Source organism: Macaca mulatta, chromosome 2 (genome assembly GCF_049350105.2).
Source record: "Macaca mulatta isolate MMU2019108-1 chromosome 2, T2T-MMU8v2.0, whole genome shotgun sequence".
NCBI lineage: Eukaryota > Metazoa > Chordata > Mammalia > Primates > Cercopithecidae > Macaca > Macaca mulatta.
The window spans coordinates 171493249-171511164 of NC_133407.1; the positions used below are offsets into that span (position 1 = coordinate 171493249).

The 17916-nt window shown below is 38.6% G+C and overlaps 1 protein-coding gene across 1 annotated transcript in view; it reads left to right on the plus strand.

Annotated features, from left to right (window-relative positions):
- Positions 1-1446, plus strand: part of SLC9C1 (solute carrier family 9 member C1) — a 167327-nt gene extending 165881 nt beyond the window's left edge. Inside the window, exons 22-23 of the mRNA XM_077993951.1 lie at positions 706-791; positions 1154-1446. Coding sequence (XP_077850077.1) covers positions 706-759 — 54 coding nt within the window. The 3' untranslated portion in view covers positions 760-791; positions 1154-1446. The remainder of the gene's footprint in view (positions 1-705; positions 792-1153) is intronic.
- The last annotated feature ends 16470 nt before the right edge of the window (positions 1447-17916 follow it).

Below are 17916 nucleotides of genomic sequence, written 5' to 3' on the forward strand. Positions count from 1 at the left end.
TAAGAGGAAGGCATCTGTCTCCTGCTCATCCCTGGGAATGGAATGTCTCAGTGTAAAACCCGATCACACATTCTATTTTCTGAGATAGGAGAAAACCACCTTATGGCTGGAGGTGAGACATGCTGGTGGCAATACTGCTCTTTACTGCACTGAGATGTTTGTGTAAAGTCAAACATAAATCTGGCCTACATGCACATCGAGGCACAGCACCTTTCCTTAAACTTATTTATGACACAGAGTCCTTTGCTCACATGTTTTCCTGCTGACCCTCTGCTCACCATTACCCTGTAGTCCTGCCACATCTCCCTCTCCGAGATGGTAGAGATAGTGATCAGTAAATACTGAGGGAACTCAGAGACCAGTGCCAGTGCAGGTCCTCCATATGCTGAGCGCCGGTCCCCTGGGTCCACTTTTCTTCCTCTATACTTTGTCTCTGTGTCTTATTTCTTTTCTCAGTCTCTCGTCTCCACCTTGCGAGAAATACCCACAGGTGTGGAGGGGCAGGCCCCCTTCAAAAAGGTCTATCATCACATCAAGTAACAAAGTGTTTTGAATCCCAGGATGGAGCACACAGTACTGCCACTGCCAGGAGTCCCCAGCCTTGCTCCCTGCTCTGTAGACTGAATTCTACCAGCCCTGCTTTATAAATCTGACCCTTATTAACAGTCTCAGAATTTGAGTCCTGTCTCCTGTCTCAATTTCTAGATGCAAGAGCCTGCACATTTTCTTAATGATCTCAATGACAAAGTTCAACTGTAAGAAGTCCCTTAGAATAAACCTAGGAAAGTCAGGTAAGCCACTCTGGTTTCCTCAGTAGGATCAGGAGCACATCTGTCCCTGGAGATACAGACTTAAGCCAAAGTTACTTGCCCTTTATGTGACAGTGTGAATTATAGCTCTTTCCACTAGTCAGATGATTCTTCTAATTACAGTATTTCTAAGCTGTGATTTAGAGAATTAACTTTAAAATAAGACTCCTTTATCTAGATTTCTGAAAACTTCATAGTATTCCGGTTTCCTGTATATATACTGCTACTTAATCTCACAAATTGGCTGCTCTCAATTTAGCAGGTTATTTTTCAGGCTACCGTGTACTGTTGGAAGATATAAAAAGATAAGTTATGACTTCACTTCTCAAGTGTTTATGTTCTAGTTAAGAAGACAAAACCTACCAGAAGGCAATTAACCACAAAGGATACACTGTGGATAACACCAGCTGAAGTTAAAGGAATTCAAGAGAGAAATGGCTGGCTGTGGGAATTAGCAAAATCTTTGTAAAGAAAGGAAGAGGATGTTCATGAGAGAAGATAAAGGAAAGCAAGACTTTTGGGGAACAATGAGGACGACAGTCTGACAGTTAACTGTTCAAAATGTGTCTATGGGGAAATATTTGTGTGTGTATGCTTTATGTGATTTTATGTTACATAAATCATATCACTAAGTTAAAAAATAAAAGCCATCAGATAAATAGGTTTATCTCCATTTTAAAAATGTAATTCTTCAGGCTGGGCATGGTGGATCACGCCTGTAATCCCAGCACTTTGGCAGTCCGAGGCGGATGGATCATGAGGTCAGGAGTTCAAGACCAGCCTGACCAAGGCGGTGAAACCCCATCTCTATTCAAAATACAAAAATTAGCCAGGCACGGTGGCAGATGCCTGTAATCCCAGCTACTCAGGAGGCTGAGGCAGAAAAATCACTTGAACCCGGGCAGTCAAGGTTACGGTGAGCTGAGATCATGCCATTGCACTCCAGCCTGGGCAACAGAGTGAGACTTCATCTCAAAATATATATGTGTGTATACATATAATGTATATCTATTTCTTCCATGCCACCTCCATATTTTAAAATGTGGCCATATTTAAAAGTAGATTTAAAAGCTTAAAATACCCTTTGAAAAAGTATTTGCAAGATGAATTTAATGGCAGATTAGAGGCTTTCAGTGTGCCTCAGCCACTTGGAAATAGCAAGATAGTGCATAAAAATTACCTCCGTGAGCATAGAAGGAAATTCAAGAAGGAAAATGGGAATCCACTGGAATCATGAGGGACACCCCAGATCCCAGAGAGGAGAACACTGGCAAACACCCCCCCATGACGGCATCTACCTCATAAAAGTGAGTGAAGCCCCAGTATATGAGAGAAGTAGAGAGCTTCCCTTTGTGACTCATCTTTCTACTGGAGATCCAAGCAACCCAGGCCAAGGGAGACCACTTGGTTTCCCCCTAGACCTTGAGTTAACTTAGGAGAAAGGCACTGGAGAAAGTTGTAGACATTTTCCCAGACCTGGGATGAGAGCAGGATGCCATTTTTAATCCAGTCACATGAAAAGTCAGTCATTCTTGGGTGACTGAGCAGTGTGGCTATGCAGGCATTTTAGTCTCAAGCCAGAGACTGAACACCCTGTTCTGGAGCAGAACACTGCCAGAATTGTGGAAAGTGCCTCAACAGTAGGTGCTAGAATTGTGCTTTTCCCCATTGTAAGTCTAGGGTAGGAGGAAAACTGCTACACCTGTATTTTCTCCCAGGTAGTGAGACTTGCAGCCAGGGCCAGCTTGGCAACCAGGAACTTATCTGTATGTGCCATTGCTAGGTGCCTTATCCTGCTCCCCTGAGACTGTGGTGCAGTGGGGCCCTCTCTGCTCAAACTCCAGGTAGAAATACAGGTATTTGGAGCAGTCATTCTCCTTGTTCAGCATCCTAAACCATCCCACCCTTCCTGGACACAGATCATGGTGCAGTGGGGCTCCCTCTGCTCCCTACCCAGTCAGATCTCAGGTGTTCAGAGCACCCATTTGCCTTGTTCAGCAGCTTGAGCCACATAACCCTTTCTGGACATAGATCATGGTACAATGGGGCTCTCTGCTTCACACCCAGGCAGACCTCCAGGCATTTGGAATACCCATTCACCTGGTTCAGCAACCTAAGCTGTGCCATCCTCCCTAGACATAGATTGTGGTGCAGAAGGGCTGTCTCTGCCCCAAGCCCAGGGAGATCTCCAGACATTTGGGGCACCTGTTTGCCTGGTTCAAGAGCCTGAGCCACCCCATCCTTTCTGTACATAGATCATGGTACGGCAGGGTTCTCTCCACTTCACACTTAGGCAGATCTCCAGGCATTTGGATTACTCACTCACTGGATCAGCAACCTGACCCACCCCATCCTTTCTGTGCAGAGAGATCTGGTGTGTGGGACTCTCTCTCTGCTTCATGCCCAGGCAGATCACCAGGCATTCAGAGTACCCACTGACCTGGTTCAACAGCCTGAGCCACCCCACCCTTCCTGAATCATGATGCGCTGGGACTGTCTGCTCCAAGCCCAGGCAGATCTCCAGGCATTCAGATTATGCACTCACTGGATCAGCAGCCTGACCTAACTGCTCCCCGCTCTTCCTGTGCAGATATTTTGGTACAGGGGGACCTTCTCTGCTCCATGCTCACACAGATCTGCAGGCATTCAGAGCACCTGCTTCCTTGGACCAGCACCCTGAGTCATCCTACCCCTCCTGTGCAGAGGTCTTGGTGCAGGGGGGCCATCTCTGCTCCACACACAAGCAGATCTCATGATCTGAAGCACCCACTCTTCTAGATTAGGAGGTTAGGTTGCCCCACATCCCTGTGCAGAGAACTCAGAGCCAAGGTTTCCCAACTCCATTCCCAGACACACCAGTGAGTACCTGAGGACACCCACTGGTTCTCTATTGGCACTGGTTCTTGCACCTGCTATCAGGAGACCTGCAGAAAGACCTGCCCAGTCAAGACACACCCTTTATGGCTCCTACTCCCCATCCCCTCAGGGCTGAGCAGAGAACTCAGACCACTGTGCATATTAGGAATTAGTCCATTGCCTAAAACAATAGTTTCTGCCAGTAAACATGGATCAAGTATATACCTAAACACATTGGCCACAGCCAGCTCTTACTGTAAGTGCCATCTACACGCTTGTAGGATGAACTGAACAGCCCAATATAAAACCTGCCAAAAGTCTTATTAAGACATAGAGCTATAGTAACAAAGCCAAAACAGCATTCTGTATAGCCATACCACCTAGGGAGTGGGGAAACGGGAAGGGAAAAATAAAAAAAATAAACTAATAATAATATTGTTAAAGGGAAAAAAGGAAAATTCTACTCACATGAAAAGAATTACAAAAATTAGAAGTGCCAGTGTCTCCAGATGAGAAAGAACCCATGCAAGAATTCTGGCACCATGAAAAATCTGAATGTAGTAACACCACCAAAGGATTGCACTAGCTCTCCAGCAATGGTCCCTAACCAAAATGTAAACTCAGAGATACAGATAAGGCAGTCAAAGCATGGATTGTAAGGAAGATTAAAGAGATCCAAGATGAAGTTGGAAATTAACACAAAGAAACCTTAAAACAATCCAGGAAATGAAAGAAGAGATAAACACTTTAAAAAAAATCAATCAGGGCTTCTGGAATTGGAAAACTCACCCAAAAATTTTCAAAATACAATTGAAAACTTTATCAATAGACTAAACCAAGGAGAAGAATGAATTTCAGAGCTTGAAGACCACTCTTTTGAACTAACCCAGTCTGCCTGAAATAAAGTTTAAAAGAATTTTTAAAATGAGCAAAGTCTTTGAGAAATATGGGATTCTATAAAGAGATCAAACCTATGAATTATTGGCATTCCCTAGAGAAGGAGAAAAGTCAAACAACCTGTAGAATATATTTCAGGAAATAATTCAAGAAAACTTCTTTAATCTTGCTAGAGATGTAGATATCCAGATACAAAAACCTAGAGACAGTATACAAAATGAACATCCCCAACACATCACCAGACTGTCCAAGGTCAATGCCAAAGAAAAAATTTTAAAGTCAGAGAAATAGGGTAGATAACATACAATGGGAACTCCATGAGGCTAACAGCAGACTTCTCAGCAGAAACCTTACAAGCCAGGAGAGACTAGGGGCCTATATTCACCATTCTGAAAGAAAGAAAATTCCAACCAAGAATTTCATATCTTGCCAAACTAAGCTTTATAAGCAAAGGAAAATTAAAATATTTTCCAGACAAGAAAGTGCTAAGGGAATTCATTACCATGAGACCACCCTTACAAGAGACTGTTAAGAAAGTTCTAAACAACGAAACAAAAGAATGGCACCTGCTACCACAAAAACTCACCTATGTACATACCTTGCAGGCCATATAAAACAAAAGCACAATAGAAACTGCACAATAGACAGCTAACAACTTCATAGTAGGATCAAAATTTACATATCAATATGAATCTTGAATGTAAATGGTCTAAACACCCCCATGTAAAAGGCATAGAGTAGCACGTTGAATTTAAAAAATAAGACCTATCCTTCAAGAAACCCATCTCACACATAATGACAGCAATGAGCTAAAAGTAAAGGGCTAGAGAAAGATCTACCATGCAAATGTAAAACAAAAAAGAGCAGGGGTCACTATTTTTATATCAGATAAAACAGACTTTACATTGGAAACAGTAAAAACGGACAAAGAAGTGCATTATGTAATGATAAGGGATTCAATTTAACAAGAAGACTTAACCATCCTAAATTTACATGCACCCAATATTGGAGCACCTAAGTTCATAAAACACATACTTCTAGATGTATGAAAAGGCTTAGATAGTCACACAATAATAGTGAGGGACTTCAACTCCCCACTGACAATATTAGACAGATTGAGGCAGAAAAGTAACAAAGAAATTCTGGACTTGAACTCAACACTTGGACCTAATAGACATCTACTGCATACTCCACCCATCAACCACAATATATATTATTCTCATCTGCACACAAAAAATATTCCAAGATTGACCACATGCTCATCCATAAAGCAAGTCTCAATCAATTCAAAAGAATCAAAATCATACCAACCATACTCTTGGACAGCAGTGGAATAAAAATAGAAATGAATGCCAAGAAGATCTCTCAAAACCACACAATTACATGGAAATTAAACAATTGACTTCTGACTGATGTTTCAGTAGACAATTAAATCAAGGCAAAAATCAAAAAAATACTTTGAAATAAATTAAAACAGAGACACAACATACCAACGTCTCTGGGATACAGCAAAACTAGTGTTAAGCATAAAGTTTATAACACTAAATGCCTACCTCAAAAGTTAGAAAGATCTCAAATTAACAGTCTAATTTCACAACTAGAGGAACTAGAAAAACAAGAACAAATGAGCTACAAAGCTAGCAGAAGAAGAGAAATAACTAAAATCAGAGAACTGAACAAAATTAAGACAGAAGAATCCATACAAAGAATCAATGGAAATAAAGTCGGTTTTTTGAAAGGATAAACAAAATCAGTAGATCACTAGCTAGATTAAAGAAAAAAGAGAGATCCAAATAAGCACAATCAGAAATGACAAAGGTGACATTGTAACCAATCCCACAGAAATACAACAGATCCTTGGAGACTATTATAAACACCTCTACACACACAAACTAGAAAATATAGATGAAATGGTGTATCAGTCCATTTTCGTGCTGCTGATAAAGAAATACTTGAGACTGGGCAATTTATGAAAGAAAGAGGTTTACTGGATTTACAGTTCCATGTGGCTGGGAGGCTTCACAATTATGGCAGAAGGTGAAAGACACATCTCATACAGTGGCAGACAAGAGAAGAGAGCTTGGGCAGGGAAACTCCCCCTTATATAATCATCAGATCTCATAAGACTTATTCACTATCATGAGAACAGCACAAGAAAGATGTCCCCATGATTCAACTACCTCCCATCAGGTCCCTCACACAACATGTGTGAATTTAAGATGAGATTTGGGTGGAAACACAGCCAAACCATATCAAATAGATAAATTTCTGGGACCACACAATCTCCCAAGATCGAATCAGGAAGAAATTGAAAAACTGAACAGACCAATATCAGGTTCCAAAATTGAATCCATAAAAAAAAAACCTACCAACCAAAAAAAAAAAAAAAGAAAATGCCCAGGGCAGATGGATTCACAGCCAAATTCTACCAGATACACAAAGAGAAGAAGAGCTAGTACCAATTCTACTGAAACTATTTCAAAAAAAATCAATGAGAAGGAACTCCTCCCTAACTCATTCTACAAAGCCAACATCACCCTGATACCAAAATCTGGCAAAACACAATGAAAAAAGAAAACTACAGGCCAATATTCCCAATCAACATAGACGTGGAAATTCTCAACAAAATTTTAGCAAATTAAATCCAGCAGCACATCAAAGAGTTAATATACCATGATCAAGTAGGCTTTATTTCTGGGATGCAAGTCTGGTTCAACATCCAGCAAATCAATAACTGTGGTCCACCACATAAACAGAATCAAAAACAAAACCATATGATCATCTCAATAGACATAAAGGAAGCTTTTGATAAGATCCAATATCTCTTCATGATAAAAAGCCTCAACAGACTAGGCACTGAAGGAACACACTTCAAAATAATAGGAGCCATCAAGCTCCTATTATTTTTGGGACAAGTCCACGGCCAATATCATACTGAATGGGCAAAAGCTGGAACCATTCCCTTTGAGAACTGGAACAAGAAAAGGATGCCCATTCCCTACTCCTGCCCAATACTACTCCTATTCAACATAATACTAGAAATGCTAGCCAAAGCAATTAGGCAAAATAAAGAAATAAAAGTCATCCAAATAAGAAAAAGAAGTCAAACTATTTCTCTTTGCAGGCAATATGATTTTATATTTAAAACACCCTAAGGACTCTACCAAAAGGCTTCTGGAGGTGACAAACAACTTCAGCAAAGTTTCAGGATGCAGAATCAATGTACAAAAATCAGTAGGATTTCTATACACCAATGTTCAAGGTGAGAGTCAAATCAAGGACACACTCCCATTTACAATATCCACACACACACACACACACACACACACACACACACACACACACACCTTAGGAATACATGCAACCAAGGAGGTAAAAGATTTCTATAAAGAGAATGACAAAATACTGCTGAAAGAAATCACAGATGACATAAACAAATGAAGAAACATTCCATGCTTGTGGATTGGAAGAATAAATATTGTTAAAATAGCCATACTGCCCAAAAAAATCTACAGATTCAACACTATTCATATTGAATTACCAACATAATTTTTCACAGAATTAGAAAAAAATGGCTGTGTGTGGTGGCTCATGCCTGTAATTCCAGCACTTTAGGAGGCCAAGGCGGATGAATTGCAAGATCAGGAGTTTGAGACCACCCTGGCCAACATGGTGAAATCCCATCTCTACTAAAAATACAAAACATTAGCTGGGTTTCATGGTGGGCACCTGTAATCCCTACTACTCAGGAGGCTGAGGCAGAAGAACCACTTGAACCCAGGAGGCAGAGGTTGCAGTGAGCCAGGATCACGCCATTGCACTCCAGCTTGGGTGACAGTGCAAGACTCTGTCTCAAAAAAAAAAAACAAAAACAAACAAACAAAAAAAAAACAAAAAGCCAGGACATCACAATACTATAAAAGCATAGTAACCAAAGCAGCGTGCTACTGGTACAAAAACAGACACATAGACCAATGGAACAGAATAGAGAACCTATAAACAATCTAGTCTTCAACAAAGTTGACAATATAAGCAATGGGGAAAGGACTCCCTATTCAATAACTGGTACTAGGATAACTGACTAGCCATATACAGAGGAATGAAACTGAAACTATTTCATTCTTTCCCCTACCTTTCACTGTATGCAAAACTTCACTCAAGATGGATTAAAGGTTTAAATGTAAGACCTCGAACTATAAGAATCCTAGAAGACAACCTAGGAAGCACTATTCTCCACACTGGCCTTGGCAAATAATTTATGACTAAGTCTTCAAAAGCAATTGCAACAAAAACAGAAACTGACAAGGAGGACCTAATTAAACGAAAGAGTTTCTGCCCAGCAGAATAAACTATCAATAGAATAAACAGACAACCTACAGTGTGGGAGAAAATACTCCCAAACTGTGCATCCGACAAAAGCCTAATATCCAGAATTTATAAAGAACTTAAACAATTGAACAAGCAAAAAACAACCCCATTAAAAATGCATGAAAGACATGGACAGATGTGTCTCAAATGAAGACATATAAGCAGCCAACAAACATGAAAAAGTGCTCATCATCACTAATCATTAGAGAAATACAAATCAAAACCACAATGAGATACTATCTCACACCATTCAGAATGACTGTTATTAAAAAGTCAAAAACAACAGATATGAGGAGGCTGCAGAGAAAAGGAAACGTATACACTGTTAGCGGGAATGTAAACTAGTTCAGCCACTATGGACAGTAGTTTGGAGATTTCTCAAAGAACTTAAAACAGAACTACCATTTGATGCAGCAATGGCATCACTGGGGATTATATATACATACAAATTATTCTAACAAAAAGACACATGCACTTGCATGTTCATCATAGCACCACTTACAATAAATAGCAAAGACATGGAATCAACTGAGGTGTTCATCAGTGGTGGGTTGAATGAAGAAAATGTGGTTCATATATGCCATGAAACACTATACAGCCACAAAAAAGACCCAAATCATGTCCTTTGCAGCAATATGGATGCAGCTGAAACCCATTATCCTAAGTAAATTAACACAGCAAAAGAAAACCAAATATTGCATGTTCTCACTTATAAGTGGAAGTTAAACATTGGGTACTCATGGATGTAAAGATGGCAACATTAGACACCGGGGATTTCTACAGAGGGAAGGGAGTGAGGGGTCAAGGGTTGAAAAACTAACTGCTGGGTGTTATGCTCAGTACCTGGGTGATGGAATTATTTGAATCCTAAGCCCATCATAACGCAATATACCCAGGTAACAAACTTGCACATGTATCCCCGGAATCTAAAATAAAAATTGGAAAAAAAAAGATTTTTTAAAAATCATTGCCCAAAGAATACTTTCATATATTATCAGCAGATATTCTCTTTTTTGTATATTGAATTTAAGTCAGAATGATTTAGGTAATGTTTAATGCATTAATCTCTTTTACCTCAAGAAAGTAATACTGTCATAGAAAGCAGAAGGAAATATAAGGAGGTGCTGGAGATTGATAATCTTCTTGGCAGGAGGACACCCAAGTCAGCAGTTTCTTATATAATCCTATAATAATAAAAGCAGTTCAAGAATGGTCCAAAAAAAGAATTAATTACTTACAATAAGATCAATATCTGTACCTTGGAATAATGTGTACAAGATGATTAGGAAAACACTGTAATTTCAACAGGCAAACTATGAACAACTAATTCAAGTAAAAGACAATACCTAACAATGGGGAAAATAGTAATCTAAGAAATGCAAATTTTAAAAAAATAAAGTATTAGCATTTGCTTTTTTAATTGACAAATTTTTTATTCATTGGTAAAATCTATTTCCTTTGAAATAGAAGAGGAAATAGATGAAAATTGAGAGATATTGATTTTCTCATATTTTGCTGGTAGAAGAGTAATAACAACTTGTAACAAAGTTAGAAGAATGCTCACACACTTTGAATTAGTGATTATACTTCCAGGGATTAATCCAAAGTAAATTATTCTTACAGTAAATGTGTATAAAACATCCAAGGCACCACTACTTTTAATGACAAAAGAAAGAGCTCAAGTGTCTAACAACAAGATTGTCTACAGAACATCCATATGAGGAAATATCATGCAACCATTAAAAGGGTTGGTTGTACAGGTCAATGTAAAATATGAAGAGGAAGGCAAAATATGCAACATACAACACATACACATCTTTTGACATGAAAAGGGTCTCGAAAAGATCAATACAAATTAATTATGGAATTAGAAGGATGAGAGTGGGAGTGGTTTTGTTCACTTCTCTCATTTTATGTGGTTCTATTGATTTTATAATCAAAAACATGATTATGAAACTGTTAAACATTATTGAAATATAAATTATTTGAAAGTTATTTATTTCTTCTTAACACCCTTTGCATTCAGCAATACTGGTTTGATGAGAGGGGGTTTTTATAGTCTGAACTGAAGCTCAATGAGTGGTAATGGATTAAGTCAATCCTTCTCACAATGGACAATCCTCCTCCTGACAATCCATAAACTATACCTGTTCATTTTAGCAGGCATCAGTGGCTTTTCAGACTCTGACTCCTAGGTTAAATCATTCTGCCGCCACTCTATGAATGACAAGGGATTCACACTCACGTGCTCAATTCCTTCCTTGGCCTTAGCAAAAATGACCAAGTGTTTCTTATGGGAATCAAATTGACCCTCTAATACATCCTACTCTGGGTTGTAAGTCAATGTTGAAAATACCAAAGCCCTCTATGCTTTTGTTTTTTCTTTGCACTTCTATTAGGAAAGAGTGAGACTGTTATGAAGACTGAAGCATGTATTAATACTGTGGCTATGAGAGGCGTCCTGCTGTAGAAACACACTTCCCTACATCAAGGAGCAACATCAAGTTGGATCCTATGTGGACGATCTTGGTGCTAAGCAGAAAAGAAGTTTGGACCTTGAGACCAGCCAGTTCAACACATATACTTTTTGCAGAATTTCCTTGATTTAAAATATTCGTTATTTTAAATATACAAAACATTTTAGAAATTCTTAGAGTAAATTTTAGTCTTAGAGCCAGAAAATAAGCTTATAGCCATCTAGATATTTTGCATATTGCTCTTACAGCAATAATGGTTTGGTTCACTTTATGAAAAATAAAATGTATTAAAATATAGTTTAAATGTTGTTCTTGATCCAAGTATTGATTTGTTTCACTCGTTGCACTTCACTCATCTCGGTAGCTCTCAGAGAATTATAATAGTGAGGAATGAAAACTGATTCAGACTGAATCCGACAACTTAGGCCTAAGTGAAACTTTCAGTAATCATTTTATTCACCATTATACTCACAGCAATGAGCACAATGCCTGGCGTGTAATTTGAGAAAATAGTCTTAACAGTGACAAGTTAGTCCATGCTTTCTCTATTGGAGGCATCCAACACATGCCATAGAGTTATGATGAACTCATTTTGTAACAATCATATAAGGTAAGTACAATTATTCCCAATTTATGAATGAGTAAACTGAAAATCTTACAACTAGGAAGAGGCAGAGCAGAGATTTGAAAACAAGTTATAAAACATATCCCTCTAACATGGTAAGCCCTAAATACATACCTGAAGAATTAATAAAAATTTAAAGCTACGTCTTCAGAGCCAGACTTCCACCTGGGGGTTTGGAAATCTCAATGCTATGCCAAATAACCGGTGGTGGGCACAGTTTTAGAAGCCAAGTATGGCGGCTCCTGTCACAAAAGTGTCCTTGTAGAAAAGACAGCTTGGTTTGTTTCTGTTGACAAAGTCAAATCAAACTGCTACCACTTCTCTCCACAACTAACCGTAACCAGTTTTTTTCCCGGTGATGATGACCTGACAGCTGTTAAGTGTTTAAGGAATCCCATTAATGAAGAACCCCTCCTCTCCTGAGTTCTGAACCAACTGAAAATTGTGATAAAGGGTTAAAGCAGATGGAGATTAAAACATTCACAAGCTCACCATTGTTACTCATGGAGCTGACATTAGATCATGTGGTTGCCTTCTTTACCCTAGAATTGGAAAGATTGACTACTGTAGGCATTTGTCATTAAGCTTAATGCAGAGCTGAGAACAGTAGAAAATGCAGGATTTCTAAGACTAAATTTACTCCAAAAAATATCAGGAAGAAGGGGATTAACAAAGAATGTCCAGGTTCTACTTCCAAATTCATCAACCAAATAAACCATCTCTCTTCAGTAGAACAAATGAGAAAATGAAGATGGGCAGCAATATAAAGGCAATGGAGAGGTCAGCCCTTGATCTAGAGCAAGCACCAGGAGAGGGAAGAAGTGCTCTCCACCAACAGTAGCTGTTACTTAAGGAGAGCCTAATGTATCTTCTGATATGCTATTCTGAGTGCTTTTCCCTCATTAGCTTATGCAGTCATATGAATTTTGGGAGGTACGTACCATCATTAGTTCCATTTTGCCAAGGAAGTAATGGAGCTTAGAGCATGCAAATAAATTGCTCAAAGTCACACAGCTAGGCATGATGACACGGATTTAAATCCTCCAAGCACAATCAGTATAACGCTTTTTAAGTTATTTAGATTTTATTATGGAAATTTAAGCCATTGAAGAAGTATTGCATACACTCCATTACATTAGTCACTGTCAATGTCATGGACTAGGTTTGTGTACTGGATTGTAAACCTTTTCCCTGTGGGAAAGGGCCACTACACAAGACACTGGAATATAAAATCCTTGTACCATGCATGATGTATATAACCAGCTTTATCTTCAGGGCATGGTGGGTTATGTGCCTAGGGCTCTGCTTTTACCTGAAAGAATGTAATGTACAGACTTTGGCTGAGGAGGGTGCTTAGAGCTCACTTTCATTTGGCTCTTCAGAGGAAACCTGCTTATTTGCTTACAATGCCCGGAACATTGTCTGCTTTTAAAATTTTTATATAAAAGGCTTTCCTTGGTCCATTGACCCTTGAATATTTTTGTAATTTAGCTTTATTCTTTAACTTTTATAATGCTTAAACCTGGTTTGTACTTTTTCTGCAGATACTTAACTTATCTTCCCTATTCTATATTAGTTTTACTAATGAAAAACAGGAAACTTTGCAAATGAAGAAACATTCTCCCCAAGGGTCATTCATTCTCAGAGAAGTTCTGTGCCACCCTCCTGGTGGTTGAGCTATGAGAGCACTCCCAGTGAACTGAAAAAGTTCCCATTCTGTTTCTAGACAATCATCTCTGGATTACCATGGCTCCCGCAAAGTCAATAGAGCTATGTGCTGAAATCTCTTCACCAGAAAGCAAAAGTCCAACCCCAACGTTCACCTAGAGAGTTACTGAAACTCTGTTATCTCCTCTTTAAACAAAATACTTTTTTGTATGGAATAGCAGCAATTAATAGTTACAGTTTTCAAACACATAACTATCTGACATTAGCTAGGACCACTAATCAGCTCATATTCTGTATCACAAAGTATATAGGTAGAAAGTTCTATTCACGAAGATTCCTCAGTACTCTGTCACCATGCAGCCTTTATCCTCTTTTAAAGGGAAGAAGAATAGGGAAGTCTTAACTAAACTATTTGACTCCTGGTACTGTAAGAAGTCTTAAATAAACCACTTCTTTTCCCATAATAAAATGCCCCAAAAGAGTTTTCTTTCTGCATAAATAGTTCTCCCAATTCCCTTTCCTCTTTTCATCATTGCCAGAAAGTGACTGGACTAGGACTAGAATTATCCCATCTAGGCCTTTGAAACAGCAGGAGTGTCTAGAATCACTCTTATCACTCACTCTTATCCTAAAGGTTTCTAACGTGCCTTGTGCTGAGGCCAGCCCAGATTGTGAAAACCGCGTAAGAACTGGGAAGCCTTGACACACTAAACATGCTAATATACTACCCCTTATTGACACATTGGAGCGACGTAGACCAGGTTTCCAAGTCAACCTTATCTTTCAACAAGTACTTATTAAGTAGGACAACAAATGGATAAATCCACACCCTGTTTGATATATCCTAGCTCTGTCACTTCCTATTGGGATATCCTTGAGCAAGTCACTTGAGCCTGGTGTTCTCATCTACCACAAAGAGGAAATAGTATTTATTCCACAGAATTCCTACATGAAGAAATTAGAAATTGTATCTAAAGCATTTAACAGAGTTCCTGGATTATTAGCAAGCTCTCAACAAATACTTATTGTGATTATACTTTTCTATGATCTTCAAAGGATAGAGCAAAACAGTCATTGGTCATTAATTCTTTACAGCAATGCCAAAGGATAGGAAAGAAAATTTAAAAATCTCAACCCAAATGTTCTCTGATTTCCCTATCATTTGCTAACAAATATCCAGACTTTTATTTCCAATTCAACACATACAGTTTCTTACATATGTTAGAAATATAGTTTCTTACATGTGTTAGGCACAAGGGTTAACACTGAGAAGAATAAAGAGTGAATCTGTGATTCAAAGATTTGTTATCTGGGCTTCTTTGTGTGGTGGTGTGTTGCTCTACTCATTTATGGAGAGAAGATGTATTATTTATAGTCCAGTCAGTTTCACAGCAGTAAATCTGTATATTATAAATATCCTGCTCTTTCATGCTACTTTACACAACTGATGGATAGCTAACACTTCCACAGCTCAGCTTCTCCATCTAGCGGCCTGAGTAAAACAGACGCTGGAAAGCAATTCCTAACCTTCCCCTAAATTACAATGGGCAGGTTGATTTCCAGAACTCACCCTACCATGGCTCTCTGGACTGAAAGACTCCTTTAGACAATATTGGAACTAATTAAGCCACCCTTGGAGCAGCATCCAGGCTGTGTCTGCTCAGGCTGCCCCAACCAGGGTCTGGGATCTGTTCATTCATACTGGTGAGAAGTCAACAATAGCCCTACTCACTGGCTAAGCACCCTGTCCATGTTGTCTCTCTTTCACAATGCTAAGATGTTCTGGTCTCCTGCTGCTAGCCTCTAGGTAGTGCAAAAGGTGCTGAGGCCACTGAGGAGGTGGCACTTTTAGGTTAGATTGATTGCTTTTCTTTTTTTCTGAAGGCAACAGGGAAGAGACAGGTTAGTTATAATGATATATGAAGATTCCTTCAGACTCTCGCATATACATACCTCTTTTTTTCACACACAAAATGGCCAGACCACTGGTTGTCATCCCAGATTTTCCATACGCAAGGAAGAAGCATTCGATAATTTGGAACACATACTCTATTTTTTATTGTCATTATCCAGCCTGGGTAAGGGAATGGTTTTGAAAGAGGAGAATAGGAGAAACAGACTAGGGTACCCCTAGGTTTCTTAGATCTATATGCAGTAGAAACTTCTAATTTTTAATATAAGCTTTGTTAAGAATATTCTTTTTTACTTCAATGCTTCCTTTAATTTATTGATGGGAGGATTTTCCTGATTTTCAAATATTTACAAAATAAGAAAATTCACCACCGTAACATCTTTCCTAGAGTCAATTACCTGAGGGATTCATGAAAAAAAAAAAGATTAATGGGGCTACTATTGGGGAAACAGAATTAAAAGCAAAATCTCCTGCTATTTCAGAAAACCTGTCCACAAAAATAGAAGAGAAAGAAAACACTCTTATTGCTGAATAAATATTCAACCAGAATGTAACGTGCACCACAGGCAATCCCCTAAAGAGATTACAAAAACAGAAGGAAATATTCCCCTTTTATATACCAAGAAGATATCCTACATTGCACACATTTTCTCAAGACAATGACTAGTATTCAAATAAGAGGACTTGACAGCACCGTTTGTCACATTGAGTTTATCTGAAATTATTTTTGTAATATATTTGCTAATTGCCCTTAAAAATGAATTTTCCCTTTCTTTTTGATTGGAGGGAGATTTGCAATTTGGAGTCAGGTGTCAACTGAAGTTAGGCTCTAGAGAATTGTATTCTGGAATACTTGAGCATGGAGACTGCACATGGATGTTAGGGTGTGTGCTCTGAGATAAACGAAAGCTACAGTGAGAGAACATAACCAATCCCAAAGATAATTTCAAAGAACAACGACAGCAAAGATTAGGTGGGAGTAGTATTTGACAGTGCTTATTTGATATTGTCTGTTAAAGCAGCAAACTAGATTGTACAAGTCATTAAAGTTGTGACCTTCTTGTACATGAATTTTCTAGCCAGTTTCCTTTCCTTTGCAAGAGGTAACAAAATATGAAACCCTAGAACGTGTGAGAAGTTCAGACATTAGGTAGGTATAAGCAGGCTCTCTGTCCAGGGCTATTTTCTGTCCTGCAGGGGCTAGTGAGTCTTGGGTATTTTTATTTTATTCTCACATTTGTGTTTTTTTAGAAAAGTGAATGGTCAATAATGGCTTATCTTTTATAATAAAATCTTCTGTTTTTAATAAGCTGCTCCTGGAAATCCCTCACAGAGCCAAAAGGAAGTTTGGAAACCAGCTATATGGAGAAGAATGATGTGGGGTGAATCTGGGGTTGCACAACTAGTACCCTAGTTTCTGGGAAATTGTTTCTTCAAAGCCCACTCTCCATGCTTCTCCTGCCTGTTTTAGATAGGACCTTTACATTACTCAAGGACAAGCAATAAAATATTTTGCACTTTGTTTTATTTCTTTCAAGGAACTTCGTAAGAGCAGTCCTGTATCTGCTTTTCTTGCCATTGAACCCACAGTGCCCAGCACATAGTGGGCACTCAACACATACTTCTTAAAGGAATGAACAAACAGATGAGTGACCAAACTAGAAACAACCATCAAATATAAGGATAATACAAAAACCGATGATTCAGGTCCCCAGATTTCTTTCTTTTTTAACCTTTTTTCTATTGAGATTCATTTATATGCAGTGAAATCCACCCTTATTAGTATACAGTTCTATGAATTATGAGAAATGCATACAGTCATGTGGCCACTAACACAATCAAGATAAAGAACAACAACAAAAAATTTCCTCCTGTCCTTTGAAAGTCAACATCTCCCCCACCTTTTGCTCCTGGCAACGCTAGTATGTTTTCTGTTCCTATGGTTTCACCTTATCTTGAATGTCACAGAAGGTAGGCTTTAAGTCTGGTCTCTTTCACTTAGTATAATGCATTTGAGATTGATCCTAGTTATTGCATGTATTAATAGTCCACTCCTTTTCAATGATGGTCAGGATTCTGCTGTGTGGATGTAATATAACACGGAGATTATTTAGCAATTCACTCAATGGAGATCAGTTGGGCTATTTCCAGGGTTTTTCGGCTATTATGAGTAAAACATATATAAAAATTTATACACACATTTTTAGAGGATGTAAGTTTCACTTGGCTAAATGCCTAGGAGTGAAATTGCTAGGTTGTACAGTAAGTCTATGTTCAATTTTGTAAGAAATTGTCATACTTCTG